Source organism: Apostichopus japonicus, chromosome 2 (assembly GCF_037975245.1).
Source record: "Apostichopus japonicus isolate 1M-3 chromosome 2, ASM3797524v1, whole genome shotgun sequence".
In the NCBI taxonomy this organism is placed as follows: Eukaryota; Metazoa; Echinodermata; class Holothuroidea; order Aspidochirotida; family Stichopodidae; genus Apostichopus; species Apostichopus japonicus.
The window spans coordinates 29,534,930-29,560,643 of record NC_092562.1 but is presented as its reverse complement, the minus strand read 5'-3'; the positions used below and the strand labels follow the sequence as shown (position 1 = coordinate 29,560,643).

The window sequence follows — 25,714 nt, the reverse complement described above, 5'->3', positions numbered from 1 at the left end:
AGCTCCCTTTTGAATAGCTAATTATTGCAGTTGGTGATAACTGGGGCTATTTTAATTCAACTTTGTGCCCAAACTGTACACAAAATGGCAGAATTGTAAAATTGGCAAAGAAAATATGTCTATACCCAAGATTGGTGTTTCATTGTATTTCAGTTTTTTAATATGTAACAAATTGTTTCATAACAAAACAGGCAAAGTGTTGTTGGTGACAACAAATTTTCCAGCTCTGCAAACTCAGCTCTGAGAGGTAAACTGATTTCTTTAGTTAGTAATATATAACCGTTGGTTCATGTTATGGTCTTCACTGATGGGATAAACTTCCTTATTTAATTATGAAGAGCCCCATCATCAATTTCCTGGTTACACCATTAAAGGAAGGGGGGGGGGGGGTAATGGCTTCTATAAGCTACACAAAGCAAAACTGTGGGTTGCAAAAAAAATAAGCATGTTAGGTTGCGTTCAATTGCTACTTACCATAACTGGTTCAGTCTTTTAATAAAGAAAAGCAAATGAGTACAAGTAAAGTGAAACATTATTAAGAGTCATTAAGAAGCCTCAAATTTCTTTCTGGGAGATGGCAAATATATTGGAAGGCTTAATTAAGTTAGATATTGAGCTGTTGCTAAGGGACAGAGGTTGATAACATAGTTGATAATATTAGCTTTTACGAGAAAAAAGGAGGGGAAAAATGCTTTTCATTAAGGTTTTCTCTGATGACTAAAACTATTTTTCCCAAAAATTTTTACCTTTAAATTCATTAAATCAATTGAGAGTCTGAGAAATTTGAGTAAGTTTGACCTATGATTTCAATTTGTAGAAAGTTACAAGTTTTTTCCAGAGAAAGTTTGTTTTGGAAATACTTCAAGAATATGAAACATAATTAAAAACAAACACACCCATTTAAAAAAAACAACCCCAACAACAACAAACAAACAACACGTTAAATGTAAACACAGAGCATCTCAATGCTGTTTAGACAAAGTGCAAAATGTTGTTAGAAATATGAAAGGGAAGACTTTATTATTATCTTTTTTTGCCAATGTGGATGCAAGAGGTAGTGTTACTACAAAACAGGCGGATGGGGTATTGTTTGTTTGTAAGGCTTCAACAATACCAATGCACACAGCCTTTTACTTATGATGCCTCACTTTTTGAGACAGTTTTTCATGAAAACATTAGACAAAATCAAAGAATTCTTTGCAAAGGTACAGGATATTGAAAAATATGTTAGCAGTGCAGGATAGAACTTAATACCAATATTCTCATATCTGAGAAGTCAGTCGTTATGTTAACATCAGACTCATCAATCAAACTGGCTAGGTTACATCTTTGATTATCAGTCATAGAAGCAACACTCAAATTTACATGGAACAGCTCCATATTTTGTAGAAGTCTTGAATAGACAGAAGTCATTAACAAGGTCCTCAAGGACAAATCATGTTGGATTTCATACCAGAATACCACCACTGACAATATGGAATAAAGGCATAGATTAACATTAACAATTACTCATGGGTTGAGGTGATGATGTCATCATAAAGTTTTTCCTAAAGGGTGATGGGGAGAGGGGGGATTCAAGATGTAATAGAGGTGAATCTATTGAAAACTTAATTAGAAACATGGCCTGCACTCGATATTTTGTGTTACATACAACTATCAATTTGACTTGATATTATCAGCAATAAATTTCTGTCTAAACTCATCATTTAACGAGAAATATTCAAACCCATTGACATTGTTCTACTTTTGGCAGTGCACTGAAAACCTTTCCCAGAGTGAGAACCTACCAATCACTTTACGTCACAAAACTAAACTAAATTATCGGTAACTATCAAGAAGGATCTCCCTGTATATCAGAGGTGTCCCTCTCTAGGAAGAAACCTCTGTGCTTTCAATCTGCTTTCCCTTGGTGCAGGTAACAACATGAGAGGTATGACTGGATATAAAAAAGCAAACGTAAAATGCTCTGAGAATATACTTCCTACCTGTTCTTTCCTCTGGCCGTAATCTTGAAAATCATCTAAGTGTTTAACTAATGAATCTTGGAATGTGTCTGGACATTTAGAGATGATGGTATTAACATTCTTTCTGCTGGCATGGTTGTATTTAATGACATCTGACACCCTCCTGACATCCTGCAATAGGAAACAAAAAACAAACAAATAAATAAAGAATATAAATAAAGATAATCAATTATCAACATCTTTTAAATCCTACTTTGAAATTAAACAAATATATATTTATTTACTAATTACAAATGTGTTCGGAAACTTTCTACATCTCTTGTTCAAAGTCATATCCTCATAGCATTTTGTACGGAGAACACATGTTTTTTTCAAACTTGGTTGTATTATTAAAAAAAATAAAAAAAATAACTACTGATTATTGTGAAGGCATCTGGCAACAGTAGAGTGATTGATGTCATTACGGCAATTCAGCTGAAATTTTTATAATTTTTAATTTTGATAATACTCACTTGAATAATTCACAGAAATAAAATTATATTTCTACAAAGTTGTTGCATTTTGATGAATTTACAGAGAACATGGACAGCTAAGGCAACATTGAAAATGATGACCAGTTATTAAAATGAACATAAAGCTTTTGAAGAACATTTGACATCATGATATCTCACAGACCACTTTGATCCACTCCAGGGAAAAATTGAAGGGTTTTAGCCAACCAAACTAAGTTCCATTCAAGTAACCATATCCTGAGTTTCGGGGGGGGGGGGGAGCTTTACCTCCAGAACATCCTCAAGATGTTCCTCAGCCTCTGATTTCTCTGTGCTCAACTTAGCTAGTTGAAAATAGATGTAGTTTAAGAGGTATCCCTTCTTTGACTGATACCAGTACTTCCTGGGTACTTCCACTAAGCCGTACCCCAGCAGTAATACCAACAGGAGCAGACCCCATGTGTTACTGGCAGTGATCCCAATCACCTGAAGGTTTTGTCTGCAGATAAAGGGGGAAAAAAACAAGTTAATCACACTGAAGTTGAAGATTTTGGACACCTGTACGAAAGACATATTTCCAGACATTTTGGGTGGTGGAAAGAAAAGGAGGGTGGTAGAATGAGAAGGAGAGTCATTGATTGGTAGTAACTGGTCATAGAGAGGGTAATGGTGCTGAAAGGTTACCAGATCACTAGACACGGTAGAGAGAGAGTGCTGAGGTTGAGGGGAGACAGGTAAGTGATCAAAGTGAAGTAAATCCTTGCATGCTGAAAGTTTATAACCGTACATAACAATATAGCAACATTCCCAATGGATCAAACTGCAGTACATAACCAAGGACACCTTCAATCCAGAAATCCCATAGACCTAACGGTACCCTCTACAGAACCATGTTCCCAAATTCTGTCCATCGATATCTTCAAAAGGAACATGTGGCTAACCTCTAAATCAGGAATATCAAACAACACCTTAAAAAAGAACATATTTAACAACTTTCCAATACCAAAATACACAATAACACCCATAAGAAACACACTCAACAACAACAACACTTCAAGATCACACATACACTTGTAACAGTATTGCTTCATGAACCAAGCAAAACTGCACTTGTTTTATATGTTTTTAATATCGAGAGATATTGCTGAAAGTATAAGCGAATACATTCCAACGGTACAGTACTACTTACATATCTAATTCAATCTTAGGGTCGACCGCCGCGTAGATGAGGAATACGCCAAATATTAGGAGATAACTGCCATACCAAATGAGATTCTCCACCACTGCGGCCTTCAATTTTCCTCTGACGGTGAAAGCACCGGCAGACACATAAGACTTCATCATTGGCATTACAATCCTGTAAAGCAAGAATCAGATCGAATCGATAATCAAGACTACATTATTAATATGTTATGGACTTGTACGGCCCAGTGGGGACAGTTCTCTAATACTATTACAAATCTCTGAGTACTGTACTCTCATATAATGCTTCAAAGCACTTATACTGATAGTATGAAGTTCCTTACATTTATTCACCCAGTTGGGACAATTTTTTACTAAACTGTAGTGTCGTGTCCCGCTTCAGAGCACTCGTATTGTCAGTACCAGCAGTATGAATATCATGTTTCTATCCGATCAAGGTTTGGAACTGTTTGTACTGCCAATACCATGGCTTTGAGAGCATGGTATTGGATATGAACACATGTCCCAACTGGGTGTGTATTATTACTCGTATGCATTGGATGTTTAATAGCTAAAGAGGGTTGCTAATATTATGACAACTGGCATGTACAACAAAATATATGTAATTGCAACATGAGTGCCACAGATAATGAACAATACTTAAAACTAGTCTCTCATAAGTGAGTTGCCTATGAGAAATATACAACATTTTAAAGATTTCGGAAGGTCGTTAATTATCTTATATCAACTTTCAAAATGGTGGCCATGATTCTGATAGATGGCACTGGTGAAGGTTCAGATAAACAGGGCAATGAAGATTCCCTGGTGAATGTTTTGATAATTTGGACAGGGGAGCAAGATTGCTAGTAATTGTGCTTTATTTTTGCATGCTTAAAGTGCATTAATGTGTTATATTTTTCATGGCGTTTATATGTCTTGTGGACAGTTCAAAATATCTCCTTTCACAACAATTTGTGGGCCTACTTGACACTTACAATATGAATCTTTATTGTATTTAGAAATGTAGAAAAGTCAAATAAATGAAAAACTGTAATATAAAATATTTCTTGTAGCCGTCAGCTGTGTGCTATTGAATTTTGAAATATCTTAATATTTTGTATTTATATTTCATCTACCAAGCTATTAAATGATACATGATCTTTGAATGACTGAAGCTTGGATTAACCTGCCCTGCAATCCTTTAATTTTTCATGACTAGTGGTGACATGCTAACATTATAGATACTTCTAGTACAGGTATCTATATTCATAGGCGTACGGGATCATTTCAGTTTGGGGGGGCAGAAACTTTTGTGCCCGAAAGTTCCCGTGACACTATCTAAGCGGAGCGCCACCATCGGTTGGCGCGTAGCGTACAAGAAATTTTTTGGCAAAAAATGACTCTCAGACTGCCGGAAATGGCACTTCTGAGGCCTTGCAAGTTGCATCTAAACATTCTTTTTTTTATAATCTCACGTTTTAGAAATTTACACTTCCCCAAAAATTTGGTAAATTAGAAGAAGAAAAAATGGTAACATCACTTTGAAGGGGAAAAATAGGACAGTATATTTTTTAAGCTCCTATTTAGTTACCGGTACCGTATTTATTATTTTAACACAGTACTCAGCTACCTCCAGAAAAACATACGTTGTTCAACGACACGTAGGCGGGATAATGTGGCTGTGTCGGGTGAGATTTGGCTCACAAAAAAAGTATAAAAAATAACAAAGAATATGATAAACCTGTACTTCTAGGCTTGTAGGCACTCCCCCCCCCCACCATCCATGAACAAGAAAACGTTTCTTATATACACTCATGTCGGGGATGTCCAGGTATACAGTTGACTAGTTAAAAAGTGGTAGCCCAGATGAGCTGCGCTTACGGTGGTGTTACACGGATATATTCTGGCAACATGATGCTAAATAAAGAAAGTCATTAGGCCTATATTAATATTAATGTCACAAAACAAATAACATAAAACGCTCTCCACAGAATTGTCGGGCAAAAATTTGAAAAAGATTCGGGCAAGCTACTGCATATTTATATATATATATATATATATATATATATATATTTTTCCCTCTTAGGCTGCCCGAATTTTTCAGGACTTTTGCCCGAATTTCTTGTCCTCTGGAAATTTGGGGGGCAGTCTGCCCCCCCTGCCCCCCCACCTCGTACACCTATGTCTATATTGTCATCACCACAAATATTTCCTTATTTCAGTGTATCTGATGAATACATTTTTTCCAGTTTCATTTTCCTTCAAGACTTTCACAAAAGTTTCTTTTGTTCAGGTCTGTTTCTTGTCTTGCATAGTACTGTGAAAATATTTGTATTATAAGATTGTCTGGACAAAGCCTTACTTGGAAAAATATTGGAGTCGTTAATTAAGCGCTAATTAAACTTGGTAATTTAGAAAGACCAACAAATTTCTTTTCTCTTCCTTTTTGCTTGCTTTGCTCTTGTATGAAAATCCCGCAAGTCACGTAGCTTACACTTCTGATTGGTAGCTTGGAAAGGAGGAGAAAAGTTGGCGGTGCCCAGAAGTAGAAATAGAGGGCGCAGTGCTGAAAGATTTCTGGTCATGTAGTTTAGGTAGATGGGAAAGTACAGATGATGTTTGGAGACAGATAAGAGAGGAGAAAATCAATTTCCCAGTCAGTGTTCTGTTATTAACTAAATATTAGATTCATTGGGTGAAAATAAATTATGGTGTCACAGTCAGACTGATTGCAAACTTATTTTCCGTAAAACTCAGTAGGCTTGGTGAAGTGACCAACACAACCCGGTGATTTAACATATCAATTTATCTCAAAGCTGTCAAACTTGCTACAGATTGCAAAGTCAACAGAAACCTTTTATTCCAGGGTTTCCATCCATAATCTTAGTTTTGATCATATCATGTGTTACTGCTTACCATGTGAGTAGATAAGATTTCCAGTACACTATAATCTTAGTTTTGATCATATCATGTGATAGTGCTTGTATGTGAGTAGATAAGATGTCCAGTACACTATAATCTTAGTTTTGATCATATCATGTGATAGTGCTTACCATGTGAGTAGATAAGATGTCCAGTACACTATAATCTTAGTTTTGATCATATCATGTGATAGTGCTTACCATGTGAGTAGATAAGATGTCCAGTACACTATAATCTTAGTTTTGATCATATCATGTGATAGTGCTTACCATGTGAGTAGATAAGATGTCCAGTACACTATAATCTTAGTTTTGATCATATCATGTGATAGTGCTTACCATGTGAGTAGATAAGATGTCCAGTACACTATAATCTTAGTTTTGATCATATCATGTGATGGTGCTTACCATGTGAGTAGATAAGATGTCCAGTACACTATAATCTTAGTTTTGATCATATCATGTGATAGTGCTTACCATGTGAGTAGATAAGATGTCCAGTACACTATAATCTTAGTTTTGATCATATCATGTGATAGTGCTTACCATGTGAGTAGATAAGATGTCCAGTACACTATAATCTTAGTTTTGATCATATCATGTGATAGTGCTTACCATGTGAGTAGATAAGATGTCCAGTACACTATAATCTTAGTTTTGATCATATCATGTGATAGTGCTTACCATGTGAGTAGATAAGATGTCCAGTACACTATAATCTTAGTTTTGATCATATCATGTGATAGTGCTTACCATGTGAGTAGATAAGATGTCCAGTACACTATAATCTTAGTTTTGATCATATCATGTGATAGTGCTTGTATGTGAGTAGATAAGATGTCCAGTACACTATAGTCTGTTTTGATCATATCATGTGATAGTGCTTAGCATGTGAGTAGATTATATGTCCAGTACACTATTATTTTAGTTTTGATCATATGATGTGATAGTGCTTGTAGATAGTACACTATAATCTTAGTACACTATACTCCAGTACTCTATAATCCACTCTATAATCTACTCTATAATCCAGTACACTATAATCTTAGTTTTGATCATATCATGTGATAGTGCTTGTATGTGAGTAGATAAGATGTCCAGTACACTATAATCTTAATTTTGATCATATCATGTGATAGTGCTTGTAGATAAGATGTCCAGTACACTAAATCTAAGTTTAGATCATATCATGTGATACTGCTTACCATGTGAGTAGATAAGATGTCCAGTACACTATAATCTTAGTTTTGATCATATCATGTGATAGTGCTTACCATGTGAGTAGATAAGATGTCCAGTACACTATGGACCAGATGATAGGTAGAATATTTTCAGGTACGTAACTCCAGGGTTCATGACATTCGTTGACCGGAGGGGATTCCCTTCGGATCCGATTTGAGTCTACGACGTCTTCTGTTGTTATTACTTTGGGATCAACCCAAAGGGTGGTATCTATTTCGTTTAATTTAGAAGGGGCCGCTGTACTTGGCTTCACAGAATCATGCACACACTGCTTGTAAAATGTCTAAAAGCAATCAAATTGGGAGAAATTGTGAAAAAAACAGTCGATGTGGGGATAAATTAAGAACAGAGATTCTGATACATAAATTACATTTATGATATAAATTAAAGCATGACAGGATTTAATGTGACAAAACAAAAAGAGGAATAATGAAATATATACATTACTGATAGGGACCGAGATATAGGTACTGTACTTGTGAACAGTGACATTGATATGTTTATGGACTGTACATTACAATTCAATGTACAATGTCCCAACATTAAAATCATGTGCTCATGCTATGTTCAAAGCAAACACTTTAGATTCGCAATATGACAAGTTCTAAAGGCCTAACAATTGGCAGATCAATGTTTTATTTAAACTGCTGGTTTTGCACTGATTTTAGGATAAACTGGGGAACAAGTTGTATTTTTAACAAAATGTTCTCAAACATAGTAAATAAGTGTAACTAGTACAGTTCCTTTGATTTGGTAAAGTTATTCATCAAGTAAGATGATTCCAAAGGGTTCTTGACATCCCATAATGCCATCTTACAGGTCTACTTTAATAAGTGATTGGGAAAAACTACAACCTCTTAGAGGTTGGTGAGTAAGGAAGCTTAGCAGTCTCCATGACATTGTCAATGCATATCAGAGGTCATAATTTAAGTGAGAGAGAGAGGGAGGGGGGTATGGAGGGGGTTGCTGGGTTGTGCTCTCAATTTATCGGCTGGGCTTTTCAGAGCTCGTAAAGGGGTGGTCCTGTGGCTGCCATTGACTGAACTAATAACGATAGTGTCGGAAATTTTCTGCAAACTCGCATAATTTTTCATGGCAAAGATATGAATTTTCAAATTTGGTAATATTTTGTGAATGCATCTGGCATTGAGCATGGTGAATGATTACATCATGGCAATAGAGCTGAAAATGTACTGTATGTTTTTCTTGAGATTATTTAAATCATATATCCAAGGAGGAAAATACAAATATTTCTATAAAAAAAAGTTGCATTTTGATGAAATTCTATATGCAGAGAACATTTGACAGATTCACATAAACAGTCCAAATGTATCACATTTCAAGAACACATGAACTTAAGAAGATTATAAAAAGAACTTCCAAGCTTTTGAAGAACATCTTCTCTGATGACATCACAGACCACCTACTGTGATCCATTTCTTAGAGTAATGGATGGTTTAACCAGTTAAACTAGGTGAATATTCACTCAGCCATACATCACTAGTTAGGGACAAGATACTGTGCTTTTAGCTAACTGTGTGGAACACTCCTTCAGGCATACTTACTGTGTGATAATCATTCAGTCATACATCACTAGTTAGGGACAAGATCATGGGCTTTCAGCTCACAGTGTGGAATACTCCTTCAGGCATGTTACTGTGGTGACATTCAATCTCTAGTTAAACTAACAGTGTGGAGTACCACTTCAGGCATACTTACTGTGGTGACATTCACTCAGTCATCTCTAGTTAAACTAACAGTGTGGAATACTCCTTCAGACATACTTACTGTGGTGACATTCAATCAGCCATACATCTCTACTTAAACTAACAGAAGTACCACTTAATACTTCATACTTACTGTGGTGACATCGAGTGGAAGAACAAAGATGATGATGAAGGAGAAATACCACGAGATGAAGACTATAATTGTCACTAAGGGATGCTGTTTCCTCCAGTCTCCATACTTGTGAAGCAGATAAGCTGAGAGGGCAAAGATACAGAGTATCTCTACCACTAGAGGTCCCACACTCATCACGACACTGAGGCTGAATCGCTACAAAGGATAAATAAAACTCAAGCTGGTACTCCGCTGGTCACGCCTCTGAGAGGTCCGTTACTGTGACGTCATGTTTCTGTGCCTAACATGCTTCCCAAAGTCTGTGAAATAGTGAAAAATTATTGTGATTGAGTATAAAGTGCCAAACGGATTGATAACAGATGTTGATGTCTGATTGCATCATGTATCACCTGACTGGCATTCAAGTAGTCCACCAAAATAAAGACAACAGGCAACTGATGAGCATCCTATCAGAATCATAAATATGTAAGTCTTGCATTATGAAAACATTAATGGTAGACTTTGTCTAAAACCTTCAAAGCATTGGTCATAGTACAATATGTAGATTATAATGGATACTTTATTTTCTATGCATTTGAACCATCCCAAGATATTGGGAAAAATTCATTTCATTATTTAGCAAAAGGTCATCCGTCTACAGAGGAAATAATCCAATTTTATCACCCCCTGATAACCAGGTACTATTGCCTGACTGTATTTACACCTGCTTAATTGCTATTAGCCTGTACAAGATTACTCTGCCAGGCACAAAATTAATTTCTACATGTTTGCAGGCTGTTCAAAACCACTTTTAGTTTGTCTCAGAAATGACCCCTTCAAACAGCTGAGGTTCATCAACTCATGTGATTGGACTATGCCATTTAATACATGTCAGTTTCTCAGACTTTTAATCGCCTCATATTGCATGCTTACAATGTTGTACAACATTTTCAAGGCTAAATTGTCTTGAATGTTATCCCAAGGGTGCTCAGTTGTTAGTACTATATTGAAAGCATTTGTTTTGGTTAAGAATTTACATAACAATGGATCCATTAATATTAACACTTAGGAGCTGACATCATCAATTTAGCCTTAAAGGACCATTTCACAGATATCAGAGCTGAATATCTTAGAAATAAAAATAGTTATGGAAACACTAATATTAGCACTCAAAATCATCTTTTTTCCTGGATTAGATATAAAAAGAACATATAAAGTCAATTTCTGCCTAAATCCATTCTTCAAAGAACAAATGGCATTTAGCTTGGTAGAAACACAAGCTCTGTTTCCAATGGTACAGTACTAGTGGTCAAGGCATTCAACGACATCACTTACTTGATCTAATTCATATTACAGCCTACTATAAGTATAGTTTATACAATAAGATGGGGTGGGGGTGGGTGGAGCTGGTGGGGGAGTGGGTGAGGGGAGTGGGTGTCCCCAACTATACACACTTACAATATACCCTGACTAACTGTACAGTACATGAGCACAGTCTACAACAAGTAATATCTCAATAAACACTGCAGTGATTTGCTGTAGTATGGCAGGAAATCTAACATTTGCACAGCTGCCTGTTTGTCTGAAATCTGTACCATCCATCTTTGAATGAATCAATTAATCAATCAATCAAAAAAACCAAGCAGCACGGTTGAAAGTGCAAACAGTACAGTAGGTCTAAAACTACCTTACCTGGGATAAACTGTTATATCAAAAAATTTGCAATGTCCATGTCTGGAGTGAATAAGCAATTACCAATAACAATATTGGTAGTAATTTGAAATCTGTGTAATATTACAGCATATTTTCACAGCTGCTGCAGGTCATTGGTAACTATTGTTTGTTAAGTTGGAAGTGAAGAGATACTGCAGAAGATCACTAACTGTGTTAATAACCATTTTAACCGTATAATTAACAAAATATATCATTATTAACAAATCACTGATGTACAGTACAGTACATGCCCATTTTTCAAACCAACTAGCACACCATAATACAGTTAGAAACAAAGCTGAAAAGTGGATTAAAAGATTGGGCGTTCTACTTTCTAAATGTGTACGATGCAAAGAAGTAAATATTTCCCTCTATGCTGATACCACACTGTCATACTGCTAAATAAAAATGCCAACGAATTGTGTAGCACTTCGGAGGTTGCAAAAACACTTCTTAAGTTTCTTTCGGTGGGGTCAAGGAGTGGATCCCCTTGCAGGGGTCCAGGGGATGAAGGGCCCCAGAAAATTTTGGTATATTTGTGTGTCTGGCGATTAAAAAAAAAAATCGCAGTTGCGGATCCAAAATACAGTACTGACAACTTTTTTAATTTACATTGTCACGAAACTGATGAAAATTTGAAAATGACAGGTAAGAGTAGCTCTATATTATGTTATAAAATGAAAAGAGATTTGATCTGTCTTACCATCTTTAAAAAGTTTAACTTACAGAACTTCCGATATTATGAAACAAACAACGTTCGGCAAAGCCCTGTTTCTAGACTGCCTAATAATGAATAGCCTGCACTATACGTACATATTACAACTGCAGTGTTTAACCCTACCCAAAATACTACGGAACATGTGCTGCGAATTTTCCCAGGTACCTTGCCAAACAACTGTGAGTTCATCCCCTGTCTAACACCTGTTGTAACATTTTTTGGCACGTTTCCATGGAGTAAACTGTTTTGGCTCCACTCTAGAATTAAATACAGTAGATCAGTCAGGAAAGGATCAGTAAAGTTATGAGAAATATTATCTTAGAAAATCAAGAAAATAGGTCAAAATCCCTGTAACATTGAGGTAAGTAAAACACACCTCAAGCCAACTGACTTCTCCGCATGAATAAAAAATGTCTATTCCCCATGAAAACATGAGGCACAGTCCATACCATACACGCATAGCACGATATCAAGGCCCCTAGCTATTGCCATTTTTATGAATGTAACCTTGAAATCACATGTTTTAGGCCACTTGGCATGATTAACTAAATGCTACATATTCTTTCCATGTTCTTGTAGTTATGTGAGATCTGCAGATACGCAGAGGTGGTTAGGTGGTTAGGCTATTTGCTTTACACTTAACTAGGGTAGGATATTATTTTTTTACGTATTTTTGGAAATTCTATAAAATACTTTTTCTCCCGCTTAACACCAGATGTGGTCTTACGGTATATTCATAAATGGGTGAACTAGAGCCTTGTTAACATGACATGAGTTGCATTTAGCACTATATGCTAGTTTTCGCGTGAACTTTTTGAAAGTGAACTGAATTGAATTCATACGTAAAAATCGTTTACTAACTACTGTAGCATACAATGAACATTAAAAAAAAAAAAAAGTGGAATTGCAACATTGTTCAAAATATTTCCCGCGAGACTAATTATTAAATTCAATATGACAGCAACCTTCCCACGCTGGGTCGTGGGTGTACGTGTGACATGTATACCCTGAAGTGAGTTGGGGACTTATCATTACTTGTTGATATTGCGACTAAAATTAAGAGCACGCTCTCTGATTACTTTCCTTTTGTTTCTGAAACTTTTCTTGTGAAATCTTCCTTTTTGTTTTTTACAGATGTACTTTTCTTTTCCTTTGGTTTGATTTTTATTTTTCGCCCCGTTTATTTTGTCTTCAGCCAGACTGGAAGGTTTGTAAGGTTTTCCAGCCCTTGTATACATATTGTACTGAGCCAGTAAAAGTTTTCACATTAGTTTAATTTTGAAACTCATGGAATATGGAATCTATTAGGCGCTCTTTTTACCGTGGTGTTCCCTTCACTTGGTGTACATCTGCTTTTGTGGAATTGTTACTTTCTGAAAGCTTTACTTTATGGCAGCGAGACCGAGACACACACATAGCTTTATATTTTTGGATTTGATTAATATTGCATATTCTGACTGGAAACTAACTGCAAACACGATTAACAGCAACAAATAAGTGAAGAATTACCTGAGATGTCTTCATATTTCACAAGGTAGGCATTTCAATTGCCGCAAGACCTACATATCATACGGCAAAGTATATATACTGGCCTATAATAGCAGGGAATGTTACGAAGAATGACCAGACGTTGAGGCAGTTTTTAACCATAATTTACTTTTACTTGAAGAATTGCTACCCAAAATGAGTTAACAAATGTGTGACAATTCTAACAACCATTTTTTTCTCTTGTTAGCTGCATGTATATTGGAAGAGTGAAGTTAATAATTTAGGTTCACTTTCTTATGAGAAGTTCTTATGAGAAGTACCTGTACGTGTGGAAAATCTATTTTTATTGTTTCGCATTCGCAACACACTCCACAGAATAAGGTCACACGGTGACCTGTATGTTCATTAGCTTTAACCCATCACGTTTCTGGTCAGTGTGAATCTGCTAACCTTAAAATTAAATTTCTCTAAATTACTGTCTCTTTCGACTAAACGGGGACCACAGTATTGTTTGTGTACTAAAGTACTTAATTATGAGCCCAAATTGGTGCCTCCAGCAATGCATTATTTTGTACTCCTTGTGGTTGCAGTGTTACGACTTCTGTTATGATCCCTATAGAAATCAACATATATGATCATTCTCAATAAAGTGAATTGCGGGATATTCCGCAATTGCTACACATATATTAACATAGGCTAGTATTTATAGAATGTTTACCGCTGACAGGAGTTTCTTGTGTAGCTACACTGGCTCTCTGATGCATAACAGCCATAAGCCATAATTTTGTGCAAAAAGGCGACTATATATTGAAAAATAATTTGCAATTGATCCAGGTCTAGGCTAGTGCAACATTCAGATTTATATATCATGTCGTTGAGAGTGTCTGTGCCCTTACTAGACTGGGCTGCGACTGTCTGTTTTCAGATCGATAAATTTCTAACAGTTACTTATACTGTTAAAGTGATAAGGCCAGCTTATGCCAGCTAATTTTACTAGCCTAGTACTACTACTATAGTATTATTAGGCCTATACTATACTAGTATAGTAAAGGCTTCATAATTGACGCACCCCCGTAATTGACGCACCTCCAATTATTATTAGCAACGATACAGCAGGCCACATAAACTTTTTGCAGTCAAGCAGAATTACATATTTTTAGAGTTTGAATCCATTTCAACTATTTTCTGACCAAATTGTGGTTTTTATTAAACTTTTAACACCCTCCCCCCAGTTTTACATGTTTTTTTGACATTTGAAAATCTTACTCCCAAAAAATAACCAAAATTACTTCAATATGATACAACTACTCTCTGGGACCTGACCTGTCTGAGCTTAGAGGTTCAGAGCATAGCAAACAGCATCCAAAGTCAATGGATGTATACTTATGCCTACACTACAGTTAGCTTGTCGAAGAATGTGTCAATTTAGGGGTATGTAGTAGTGTTTGCACGGGTTATCCGGGTACCCGGGTACCCGCCTGACGCAATACTACCCGGTTCCTAATTTATTACCCGAATCCTACGCAAAGTGTGATTTAAAAAAAGAAAAATTGCAAATCTACGGTTAGGCAGATTTCCCATTGACTTAGTGTGGTGTTAGGCTAAAATATGTGGTCGAAGATAACAGCAATAACGAAGGTACGCCCGACGCAATACTACCCGGTTCCTAATTTATCACTCGAATCCTACGTGTGATTTAAAAAAAAATGCAAACCGGTGGTTAGGCAGATTTCCCGTTGACTTAGTGTGGTGTTAGGCTACCATGTGGTTGAAGATAACAGCAATAACGAGAGTATTCCATGGATATCTTATAACTGCGTCACAATTTCAGCTAATTAACAAATGGCTATGCTAGATTACCCCGTTGACTTAGTGTGGTGTTAGGCAACCATGTGGTCGAACGTAACAGCAATAATGAATGTGTTCCATGGATATCTTATAACTGCGTCACAATTTCAGCGAATAAACAGATGGTTAGGCTTTGCTAGATTTTTCATGCACTGACTTAGTGTGGTGTTAGGCTATCATGTGGAAGAAATTATTATTTATTTATTCGTTTATTTCATAGAAGGAAAGGCTGACAAGGAATTTTACGACATGTTTATGGATTATAGACGGGATAACGAAAAAATAATAATCGCAAGTGGCTTTTTACTACGAGATTGCGAGAATCGCGTAATCTCGCGGCTAATGCGAACCCTGGGCCTGCATAATAGATAGTAACAACTGAGCTAAAGTAAAGGGATATTTTATGGTCTGACCCAATAGACGTGGAGAGCAAGCATAAGCAGCGGCGGCAGTGCGATGTTAACAACAGTACTACTAATTAATAGTTAAGTTAATTATATTAAGTAATTAACAAGTTTATGACAGAAAAAAAAGCAAATAGAAATTATTGAGGAAGGTTTTATACCTTACCGTTCACATACGTTTTTGAACATGAAAAAAATGTTGGTAGAGAATACAATTAATTTATTATAGCATTTAATATGTAATTTCTTGAAAATCGTGATACACGAGGGTAAACAATTTTTTCCCGGGTACCCGGATACCCGACGGGTAACGGCTCTCGGGTACCCGGTTCCCGATTTTTGGACCCGTGTAAACACTAGTATGTAGAACTTGACTCAGCAGACATTTTGAGGTCAAATTCTTCTCAATTGTACGTTGCATAGGCACAGAACAATAAATATTTTGAGATCATTACATTTCTTAGGAACTACACATATGAAAAATGCATGCAGTTGAGTGATTTTGATTTTATGTTGACAGACATCGTCAATCCAATCCTTAAGTGCGTCAATTATGAGCCCACCATGCTACTAGGCCTAAGTAACTTACAGTTCTGAGTTAGGCCACAGTGTTACTGTTGTGTTAGGCCTGTGACAGTAACAGCTGGGTGTACTCCTTATGAGCTATTGAGAAGTCAATTTAGGCCTAGTTTTCTCGGAAAGTTTGGCTAAGTAAGGGCTAAAATCACTATAGCCTGGCGAGGCCTACCAAGTACTGTACCACAACTTAAGTTAGCCTGCTGCCTAGCCTAACTTTAGGCTAACCAAATTGGAAAAGAATTGTGATGAGCGAGAACTGGATCTGTGTCCATAAAAAATGAAATACTCTGTAAAACGCACCTCAAGTCAAGAATATTTTTTTGGTTTTTGGTGTGACTGCTTCGCTTTATGAACTTAGCCAGATAAAAGATTGCCTCTGGAGTATCTACAGGCCCTCCCAGTTACCTGTTTGGTGTAATCTGTCTCTGAATTTGACTACAATGAAGAGGTTACGTTGATATGAACTTCACGGGTATGGGTTGATACTGACCAAGATTCATGTATTGTATTCCATGACATCACACTTGAATCGTCATCAACAGTTTGTGTTGATTAGATTGAAGCTAGCAAACACTAACAGCGTCTAACAGTCACGCGTAATATCAGCGAATAATAGATTGTAGCACACTCAATATAGTGTCTATATAAGTCCGCATCAGTGTTCGCCTTAGAAAAAGTGCCAAAACTGGGGCAAATTTAGACCACGTTAGGGCTTTAAAGAGCAGCGTAGAGAATTTGGATTACCGTTGACTTATGAGAAATATTGGAGCTAGAACTAAGTGTACATCGTCATGACACGGAAAACTGTAGAAGCCATAAGCGGACAACATGTCAGCTATCCATGGAATGTTAGCGTAATTAAGTTACGTATAGTGACTCAAACTTCTGTAAGGACTTTTTAAAGACTTCACTATTTTTTCTATAGTGTGTCAATGGAGATTTTGTGTGAAGTATGCTACCGAGTAGCTAATATCACAAATACAGAGGCGTGGCGCAATCTGCGGTTCAGACTGTTCATTGAACCAGAGCCCCAAGTTCAAGGAACCCTTTGAGTTGCAACCGTCAATTTGAACCAACGGATCACAACTGCCAGTCACGAAAGACATATAGCTAACATAGTCAAACAGAACTATTCAACTCAAGCGCGTAGGAACCGGGGGGCTAGGGGCGCCAGCCCATACAGCCCATACAGTGCACAAGCTCACACATCACACGCAGAAGAGAGTTACGTCATGACCTTTAACGAGTATTAAAGTCCACCGAGCTGAACGATATTGTACATACTACATAGCATGGTAAATAAGGATGTTAATAAGTTTAAGTGTTAACATGTAAACTGCGATTCTCTTCCAAACAAAATTCAGAACTGAAAGTCTATGAAGGCGCGTAGCGAGGAATTTGCCAAGGGAGGGGCGAACCTGTAGGCAAACTATTTCGGCACTGGATATACTATCTAAGCGTAGCGCCACCATTAGTTGGCGCGAATCGTACACGAAAATTTTGGCCGAATATGCCTCCCAGATCGCTGGAAATGGCACTTCCCAGGCCTTGCAAGTTGCATATAAGCATTTTCTATTTGAAATTACTAGCTATATCATTAAAACGTACAAAAATATATATATATAAGGGGGAGCGATCGCCACCTTCGCCCCCCCCCCCCCATTGGCTACGCGCCTGCTTAGAACAAGTTTTCTCTGAACACGTAAACCCTAATTCAATGATTGACACTTAATTAAGTCAATTACAGTTCCGTGTTATGGAACTTGACTGTCGTCTTTGACTAAAAATTTCAACCTATCCATTTCCGGTCAATAAAATACATGCAATCATGACTAAGATACCTAAGTGTACCTATACACACGTAATATCATGTATTTGTGAATGCTTGATATCGTTAATTATACAGGGCCAAACCCGATGGAGAATGGGGCATGTGCCTTTTCTAACCGCCCCGACCCCCAGTCGTACATTTGTACTACTTTATTTGTACTACCCTTACCAACAGAAAAACCTCTCCCCTTCGACCCGACCCCAGATGTAAGCCAAACTTTGTACCCACATAAACTTAGAGCTCTCACTAAATTATCACCAATCGAATCGAAATGGATTGGCGCTGAGCAAACTTGAAATGTTGGCGTTTAATTCTTACCAATCATGTAACGATGTACATAAGCTTCCGTACACACCAGAAGTTTGAAATTGCGCGAAATATAATAATTGCACAATCACATATCGGTTTGGTGCGTTAACGAATACCGGTAATGACATATGCCAGCTTTGCGCGCCACCCGGTTCAATTTTGAAGACAGGATATTAATTTTGTTAATCATTTCATGCAGATGACAAGACGTGGTACAATTAGTTACATCTGAAACTACGATACAACGAAAAGTAGTGATTTAAAGGATTGTGATTGATTGTTGATGCTAGTAAAGTAGTAGTATTAGTAATACCCGTCGTTAAGCATGTCGTTCGTAGCCTATCGCTATAATAACTTGGCCTGTATGTTAGGACTATGCTAGGCCTGGTCTGTCCAACTGATCGTCCTATAGCCCATGCCTACTTGGAAATTGTAGTTACTACCAACGATTTAGTTAATTCGTAGTAACGTTTATTTGAGGTCGATTTAACTGGATATGTAAAGAACGTAACAAGAAATTTCTCGAGTCTGATTTAATTTATGCTACAGTAGCTGTATGGCCTTAGGCCAGGGTTTCACCGAGTGGGCTACAGTATTTACAATCATTACTATGGTTGGATTAACACTGACAGTAACACTAATAATGTGAAGTTTTGTTGCTTTTATTTTCTGCAAAAATTTAAGATAATAAGTAATGTAGGAACTAGGATGGTATACAGTAACTGATGCTAAGAGAAAAAAACGTTCTTGTAAAGGTCAAAGGTAATGATGATTTCTTTGATTTTGCTGAGTGGTGATATTAGCTTTAGCTACATGACTTCCGATTCCGCCAGAAACAGATACATTAACATTGTAAAAGATTTAACATTGTAAAACAATGGAAACAAGAACAAATTGTAGAAATTTGATTTACAAACACATGTATTACACATTACACAAAGTAAGGTGAAACGCAACTTAGGTACCATACACCACCAAACGTGTCCCTTTGACAAAATAAAATAAAACAGTAGACCCTGGCTTTCCCCAACATCCTTACAACTCTGTACTGGCTAAAACTAGGCTCATGATTTAAATGTAGGCGAGGCCTAGCCATTTAAATTCTCAAGAAAAGTATTTTAAGGGGAATGTGGGATTCAACTTGTCCCTTAAATATTAATTGGGTGTAATTTGGAGACAATCATTAAAAACCCACCATCAGAATTTTTCAAGTTTCCACACAAACAGGAATACTGGATAAGTCTGAAAAAGTAGAGATTAGATCTTGTAAGCGATTGAATTTGAAAGTTATCCATATTGTATATAGGCCTAATCAAACTGACAAAATGTAAAAGGTGAAAAGGTATGACTACAGCAGGTCACACTTGGGGTCTATGGCTTGGTAAATGTCTCCCTCACCACAAATTAGTGGTGAGGGGATCGTAAAGAAGGAAATAATTCTTTGGAGTCGTGAAAATCTACCCACGATTGTAAGAAAATGAAAGAAATCATTGGCACCCCAAATATCAACTGCTGATGAATGCTTTACATCCCTTGGACTGAAATAATTAGTAATCCAGTAAACCCAAATTATCGACAGATTTACGAATGAGAGTTGATCATATCGATTTAAGGCATCATCGTTGCCGTTGTGACTTATTCCTGCCGAAAACCTCACAGGTGTGTGTTTAGTGACAAAGATGGGGTTTCACCTTTTTTGTTTTCCTCAAATGTTTCTTGAGCTTATCGATAATATGAAAAGAAACCAAACTAAATACAGGTTAATAACTTCTTTGACTTTAAATAGCATGAAATACTCTCACATTTTGTAGAGAATCGCTGAAGTCCACACTTAAAACCTTGAGAAACCAGTACATGCCCATTATGCTATCAAAAGATATTGCTTTTCCCCACATAAACATGTGTACCAATATAAAGTCGCATATGGTGAACTCTACAGATTTAATATGCTGGTTCTCACTTCTAAGTGTGATACATTGCACATCTGTCTAATTGGCAGTTTATCTGAACCCCTTAGATTACTTAGTGTTTCGTATTTATGTTTGAGTAGGTAATGCATTAAATACATGTGTGCTTCTACCTTTAATAACAGTCCATTTTGGGATATCTTTTTAGATATTTTCTAAGCTAGTTTACAAGCTTACCACCAACTATAAATGCTCCTTTGAATTATTGCTTAAATTGTTAATTCACTTTCCCAGCTATCCAGTCTTGTAGCTCAGTAACTCTGGAACCTGTATGATTGGCCACTTGATACGCAGAGGCTTCAGCAAGTTACCAAGCTTGTCAGGCTATTCTATGTACGTGACTCCTATCCTACAAGGAAGGTTACAGAAGGTTTCTGCAAATTCCGATTGGGCGCCATCTGCAGAAAACATGTCAAGAAATTACAGTAATTGCAATGGCACGGACGAACATCAGCGACTGAAGAAAAGGTTGGTTTGGGTGGACCTTGAAATGACCGGACTTGACCCCAATACATGTCAAATTCTGGAGATGGCTTGTCTTATTACAGATGAAGATCTCAACATTGTAGCGACGGTAAAAAATGCTTTCTGTGATTTTATTAAGCAGTAGTGCGACAATGTTATAGTTTAATTATTGAATATCTACCGTAAATATTATGTCTAAATTAGTGGATGTCTCACCAACTGTTTCCTAAAAAATAATTGTACTGAGAGGGGGGTCTACCCATGAATTCAAGGTGATGCCTATGGCGCTCATAGTCTAAGCTAATTTTCAGTGGGTGATGTGTGACCTATCTATTAGGTCATTTTCAATGGTCAGATTGTTTGGAATTAGTAATGGTTCACTCCCAAGTGAATGGTTACCATGTCTGGTATGCAACTTCATATTTGTTATGTGGATTCACCTTCTTGAATGAATGAATGAATGAATGGTTAAATGAATGAATGAATGAATGGTTAAATGTCATCTCAAGTCAACAGAGGTCGGAAAACCTTGCAAACACAATCACTCAAATGTAAAGCTTGGATGAGCATCATACTTGCTATGTTTATATCCATCTTATTAAGTACGTGTTTTCTGTGGAGGTCAAAAAGGTCATTTTGTGTTCAGTAGAGGTCAAAGTCTGCAAACCTAGTAAGTTGTAAACACAGTGACTCTAAAGGTAAGGTAAAGCTTGGATTTACTGCATACCTCGTATGTGAATTCATCTTATTAAATACAAGAACACCATTGTTTCCGATGGAGGTCCAATTGCACTTGAGATGTACAGTTATGAAATCTAATCACAATAGCGCCAACAGCTTGGTATGTGGAACAACAATAGAAAGTATGAATATTGTGTTCACATGTTCTCTTGCTTGTACACTGTGGCAATGAGTCACTAAACCTGTTATTAACCTCTGGTTGGTCTTCTACTCCCTATGGGACTGAAGGAAGTTACTCATTACAAGGTAGAGAGATGATAATAGTATTCACTGAAATGAAGCAGAGGAAAGTCCTTTAGCCGCTCCACGCCTCTAACATCTGCTAGTGTGTTACCATCTATGTGGTTATTTGTATGCACTGTTTTATGTCTTTTTAAGGGTCCAAACATCATCGTCAATCAATCAGATGAAGTACTGAAGAACATGAATGATTGGTGTAAGACGCATCACGGCGAGTCCGGATTGACAGAAGCAGTGCGTGTCAGCAAGACCAACTTACAACAAGCAGAAATTGAGATGCTCAGCTTTGTCCGGCAGCACACACCTCCCGGGCAGTGTCCGCTAGCTGGCAACACGGTGCACATGGATAAAGTATTCATGAAGAAGTACATGCCAGACTTCTTGGATCACCTCCACTATAGGATTGTCGATGTCAGTACTCTGAAAGAACTTTGCAGGTATAAATGTGAAGGGGATGGGTGGGGGGGGTAGGTAGTGTTAATTCCTCAGGAAATGGCAAATGTTGATGTATTGATTATCTCCATAACAACAAATAGATGATTGGTGGGAAAATGGAAATTTGAAGCTAATAATGTACAATCTGAGATAAACATTAGCCTTTAGGGTATGGTCAGCTTCTTGAATCAGAGTAATGAGGGACCATGGGAAATATTGGGTGGATGACAGGGTTAGGTACGCTAAATGATAGCATATGATGGGGGTGGAATCTTGTGGATTGTAGGCTGAAGTATGATGATTAGTTGCCATGTTCCTAAGCTGGTATGAAGTAGCTTCATATACACTTGCTTCTCCTACTAGTAATTGTTAAACCAAACTTCCAATTGCTTAGAAGTGTTTCTGACTTTTCTCTCTGTTCTCAGGAGGTGGTATCCGGAAGAGTATTCCAACGCACCGCGAAAGGAAGCCGCACACAGAGCAATGGATGACATAACAGAGAGCATTAAGGAACTTCAGTACTACAGACAGTGCATCTTCAAGTGAATTGCTAGTGTTAATACACTTGGTAATATAAACCTGCAGTAGATTCATGTTAAGCTAGGCACTGTTTGGTAGCTTGGTTGCTAAGGAGCCGTAGCCTGGCTTCAGTCCTGATATAAGAAGTATAGAGGTCTAAAGATCTTCCTTGCAAAACATTATTTTTGGATGGTTGAAATATATTCTCAGATGACACTTATCACTTCATGACAGTTACAGATCTGGCTGAAGACTAATTATCAGTCACTACTAAAATATAAAAGAAGTCCAATTGGTAAAATTGTCTAATGTTGCCTAAAAAAAGTAAATAATAATAATACTGTCCTTTTGAGGGTAGGGAAAGGTTTAATGAATATATAAAGATATAATCAACATGTGTCATACACATTGGACATTATGCAATGTGTCACAAACATGCTGGCTTCAATAATAACTTCACATTAATGTTTCTAGGTCGCATTAATTAAGGATAGTGGAGTATTAAGTTTTCTTAAAGTTGACATACCTTTTGAGAGATTGCTACTCCTAACAGCTTCTTGTTCTCTGGGTAAATTTCCACTTCAATCGATGTTCTACAGAGTGATGAAACTTTTGATAATACCCGATTATATCTTCCTCTGCTTTTTAAGTATCTTTGGGTAATGAAGTGATGTAGTTTATTGCAATCCATCCTCTTCTTCAAATCTGATTGTATGGGCTTTGTTGCACTGTTTGATTTTAATCTAGTCATAGATATACAGAAATTGTAAATTTAATGTTTAAAGAATTCAGTTACTTGAACTAACTGTCTGGCTTGCTTGTGGTTTACTAACATTCAGACACTTCTAAACTTTGGCAATTGCTCTCTTAGTTTCTTCATGCATTACCTGATTTGATGTTACAAACACACTAGGTTTTAGTTAATTATTTCATCACATTTTACCTTAACTTTCCTTTCCTTGTTTTGGCCAATTTTTTTTATTTTTTTATCGGTTTCTCCACATGGTTTTTATATCTGGTTCATTTCTGTTTTTAATCCATGGTTTTACTATTAACATGAATTGTTCGCAGGTAATTTTAAGCAAACTAACCCCAGGTGGTATTTGTTGCGTTAATTAATACCAACGTTAACAAAACTTGGTCATGAACGGACAATATAACAGTAGAAAAATATTCGCAATTTCCACATTGGAATTTGATCAGATATCCTTGATATGTATCATACAAAACAATGAAGGTGTCACTCCATTCAAGATTTGGTGGTCATATTTTAAATTTTGAAATCTTCCAGTACTTTGTATTTACTTCATCATAACAGGGTGGGGGATCATAAGGGGGAGGGAGGGTGATCATAAGGGGGAGGGAGGGGGGTCATAAGGGGGAGGGATCATAAAGGGGAGAGAGGGAGGGGAGGAAGTAATTATAAACTGCGGTGATTTTCTCTCAGTCTTGGGTGATCCTTACCAGCTGTTATTTGTCCTCTCCTACTTATCAATTGCAGCAAAGCTTTGTGTTTAATAATTAAGGTAGCTTTAATTATTCTAACCAAGTTGATAACTGATTTGATATCTGCAATCCATCACTCAAAACAGGGTGATTGTTTCGATGCATGGTAGACAAGAATCCTAACTCCACACTGTTAGACAGTCATTAGTTGGTTCATACTGACGCCTTATAACTTTAGTTGACAGAGTACTGTTCAATTCTTTAAGCCACCGGTTTGCATCATATTCTCACCACAAATGTCCCTTCATTTAGAGCTAATATCTGATGTCTGAATGAGCAAAGAAAATGTCTGAGAATGCAGTCTCAACAATGTTCTGAACAAAAAAAGGGTGTGTGATAGTTGACTGTTCAAGCCAATATTTTGAGCCTGTATGTATGGACTATTTCTAGAGCCTGTATATATGGACTATTTCTTGAACATGTATGTATGGACTATTTCTTGAGCCTGTATATATGGACTACTTCTTGAGCCTGTATGTATGGGTTATTTCTTGAGCCTGTATGTATGGACTATTTCTTGAGCCTGTATGTATGGACTTTTTCTTGAGCCTGTATGTATGGACTATATCTAGAGCCTGTATGTATGAACTATTCCTTTGTAAGGCATAGAAGTCGACTCCACGGGTCAGCTATGTCTACTGTGTCTGACCAAGGCATTGACCCAGTTTACAGTTGGTGTAAACCCTGGATGACCCAGTTTACAGTTGGTGTTAACCCTGGATGACCCAGTTTACAGTTGGTGTAAACCCTGGATGACCCAGTTTACAGTTGGTGTAAACCCTGGATGCTAGAGGGAAGGGACGTCAAGAAAACAGTAACTTATAAATAGATGAGGAAAGGATAATACATAGATAATTTACTCCAGAAAGCAAACTGATGAAACACCGATACCACAAACATGCCTGATTGCTGGAATGTAAGACTAAAGACATCAAGTGAATGGATTTATCAGTTCAGACTATTTAAACAGGTTTGCCTATTAACACGGACGAGACAGAATGCAGCGTAAATGAAACATTGAATTATGAACTTGTGGGTATGTAAAAAGTATATTTTAATAATAAGTTGCCAAATATTCACCTTTTTGACATTTTGGAAAGTCTTTTCTGTCAACGTTTCTTTGGAAAACTTGTTAATACATTATTTTAAAAGGAAAGCCCCAACATGGTTTCTGTCAAACAGCTTTTTGTGTTGTGTTTGATAATTGTGAATGCATATAACATGCCTATACGTGTAAGCCAAGATAAGCTCCTTCCAAGAGTTACGGAGTAGAATGGGAGCTGTGCCCACCACCCAGTATGTCCGGGGTTTA

The 25,714-nt window shown here is 37.0% G+C and overlaps 2 protein-coding genes across 10 annotated transcripts in view; one reads left to right on the top strand and one right to left on the bottom strand.

Moving 5' to 3' along the window:
• The window catches only part of LOC139955523 (G-protein coupled receptor-associated protein LMBRD2-like), a 46,398-nt gene extending 29,239 nt beyond the window's left edge, over nt 1-17,159 (bottom strand). The window contains exons 1-7 of one of the 6 annotated variants that reach the window (XM_071955145.1): nt 16,690-17,159; nt 9,661-9,959; nt 7,833-8,083; nt 3,645-3,812; nt 2,744-2,954; nt 1,986-2,135; nt 475-489 (exon numbers count right to left, since the gene is read on the bottom strand). In XM_071955145.1, the coding sequence (XP_071811246.1) occupies nt 475-489; nt 1,986-2,135; nt 2,744-2,954; nt 3,645-3,812; nt 7,833-8,083; nt 9,661-9,834 (969 nt within the window). In that variant the 5' untranslated portion in view covers nt 9,835-9,959; nt 16,690-17,159. Of the gene's footprint in view, nt 1-474; nt 490-1,985; nt 2,136-2,743; nt 2,955-3,644; nt 3,814-6,622; nt 6,642-7,832; nt 8,084-9,660; nt 9,960-16,689 lie in introns of those variants that run through there. The other 5 variants (XM_071955141.1, XM_071955140.1, XM_071955143.1 and 2 more) reach the window with 5 other exon arrangements.
• Nucleotides 17,160-18,608: 1,449 nt separating this feature from the next.
• LOC139955461 (probable oligoribonuclease) lies at nt 18,609-25,567 on the top strand. Of its 4 annotated transcripts, XM_071955136.1 has the most exons (5): nt 18,655-18,780; nt 20,109-20,188; nt 20,731-21,070; nt 22,081-22,379; nt 22,803-25,567. In XM_071955136.1, exons 3-5 carry the CDS (start codon nt 20,768-20,770, stop codon nt 22,921-22,923), a joined length of 723 nt encoding a protein of 240 aa, XP_071811237.1. In that variant the 5' UTR covers nt 18,655-18,780; nt 20,109-20,188; nt 20,731-20,767; the 3' UTR covers nt 22,924-25,567. The 4 variants fall into 4 exon arrangements, with proteins under 4 accessions (XP_071811238.1, XP_071811236.1, XP_071811237.1 ...); XM_071955137.1 differs by lacking the exon at nt 20,109-20,188 and having other exon boundaries at nt 18,609-18,741; XM_071955135.1 differs by lacking the exon at nt 20,109-20,188 and having other exon boundaries at nt 18,639-18,780.
• Nucleotides 25,568-25,714: the final 147 nt, after the last annotated feature.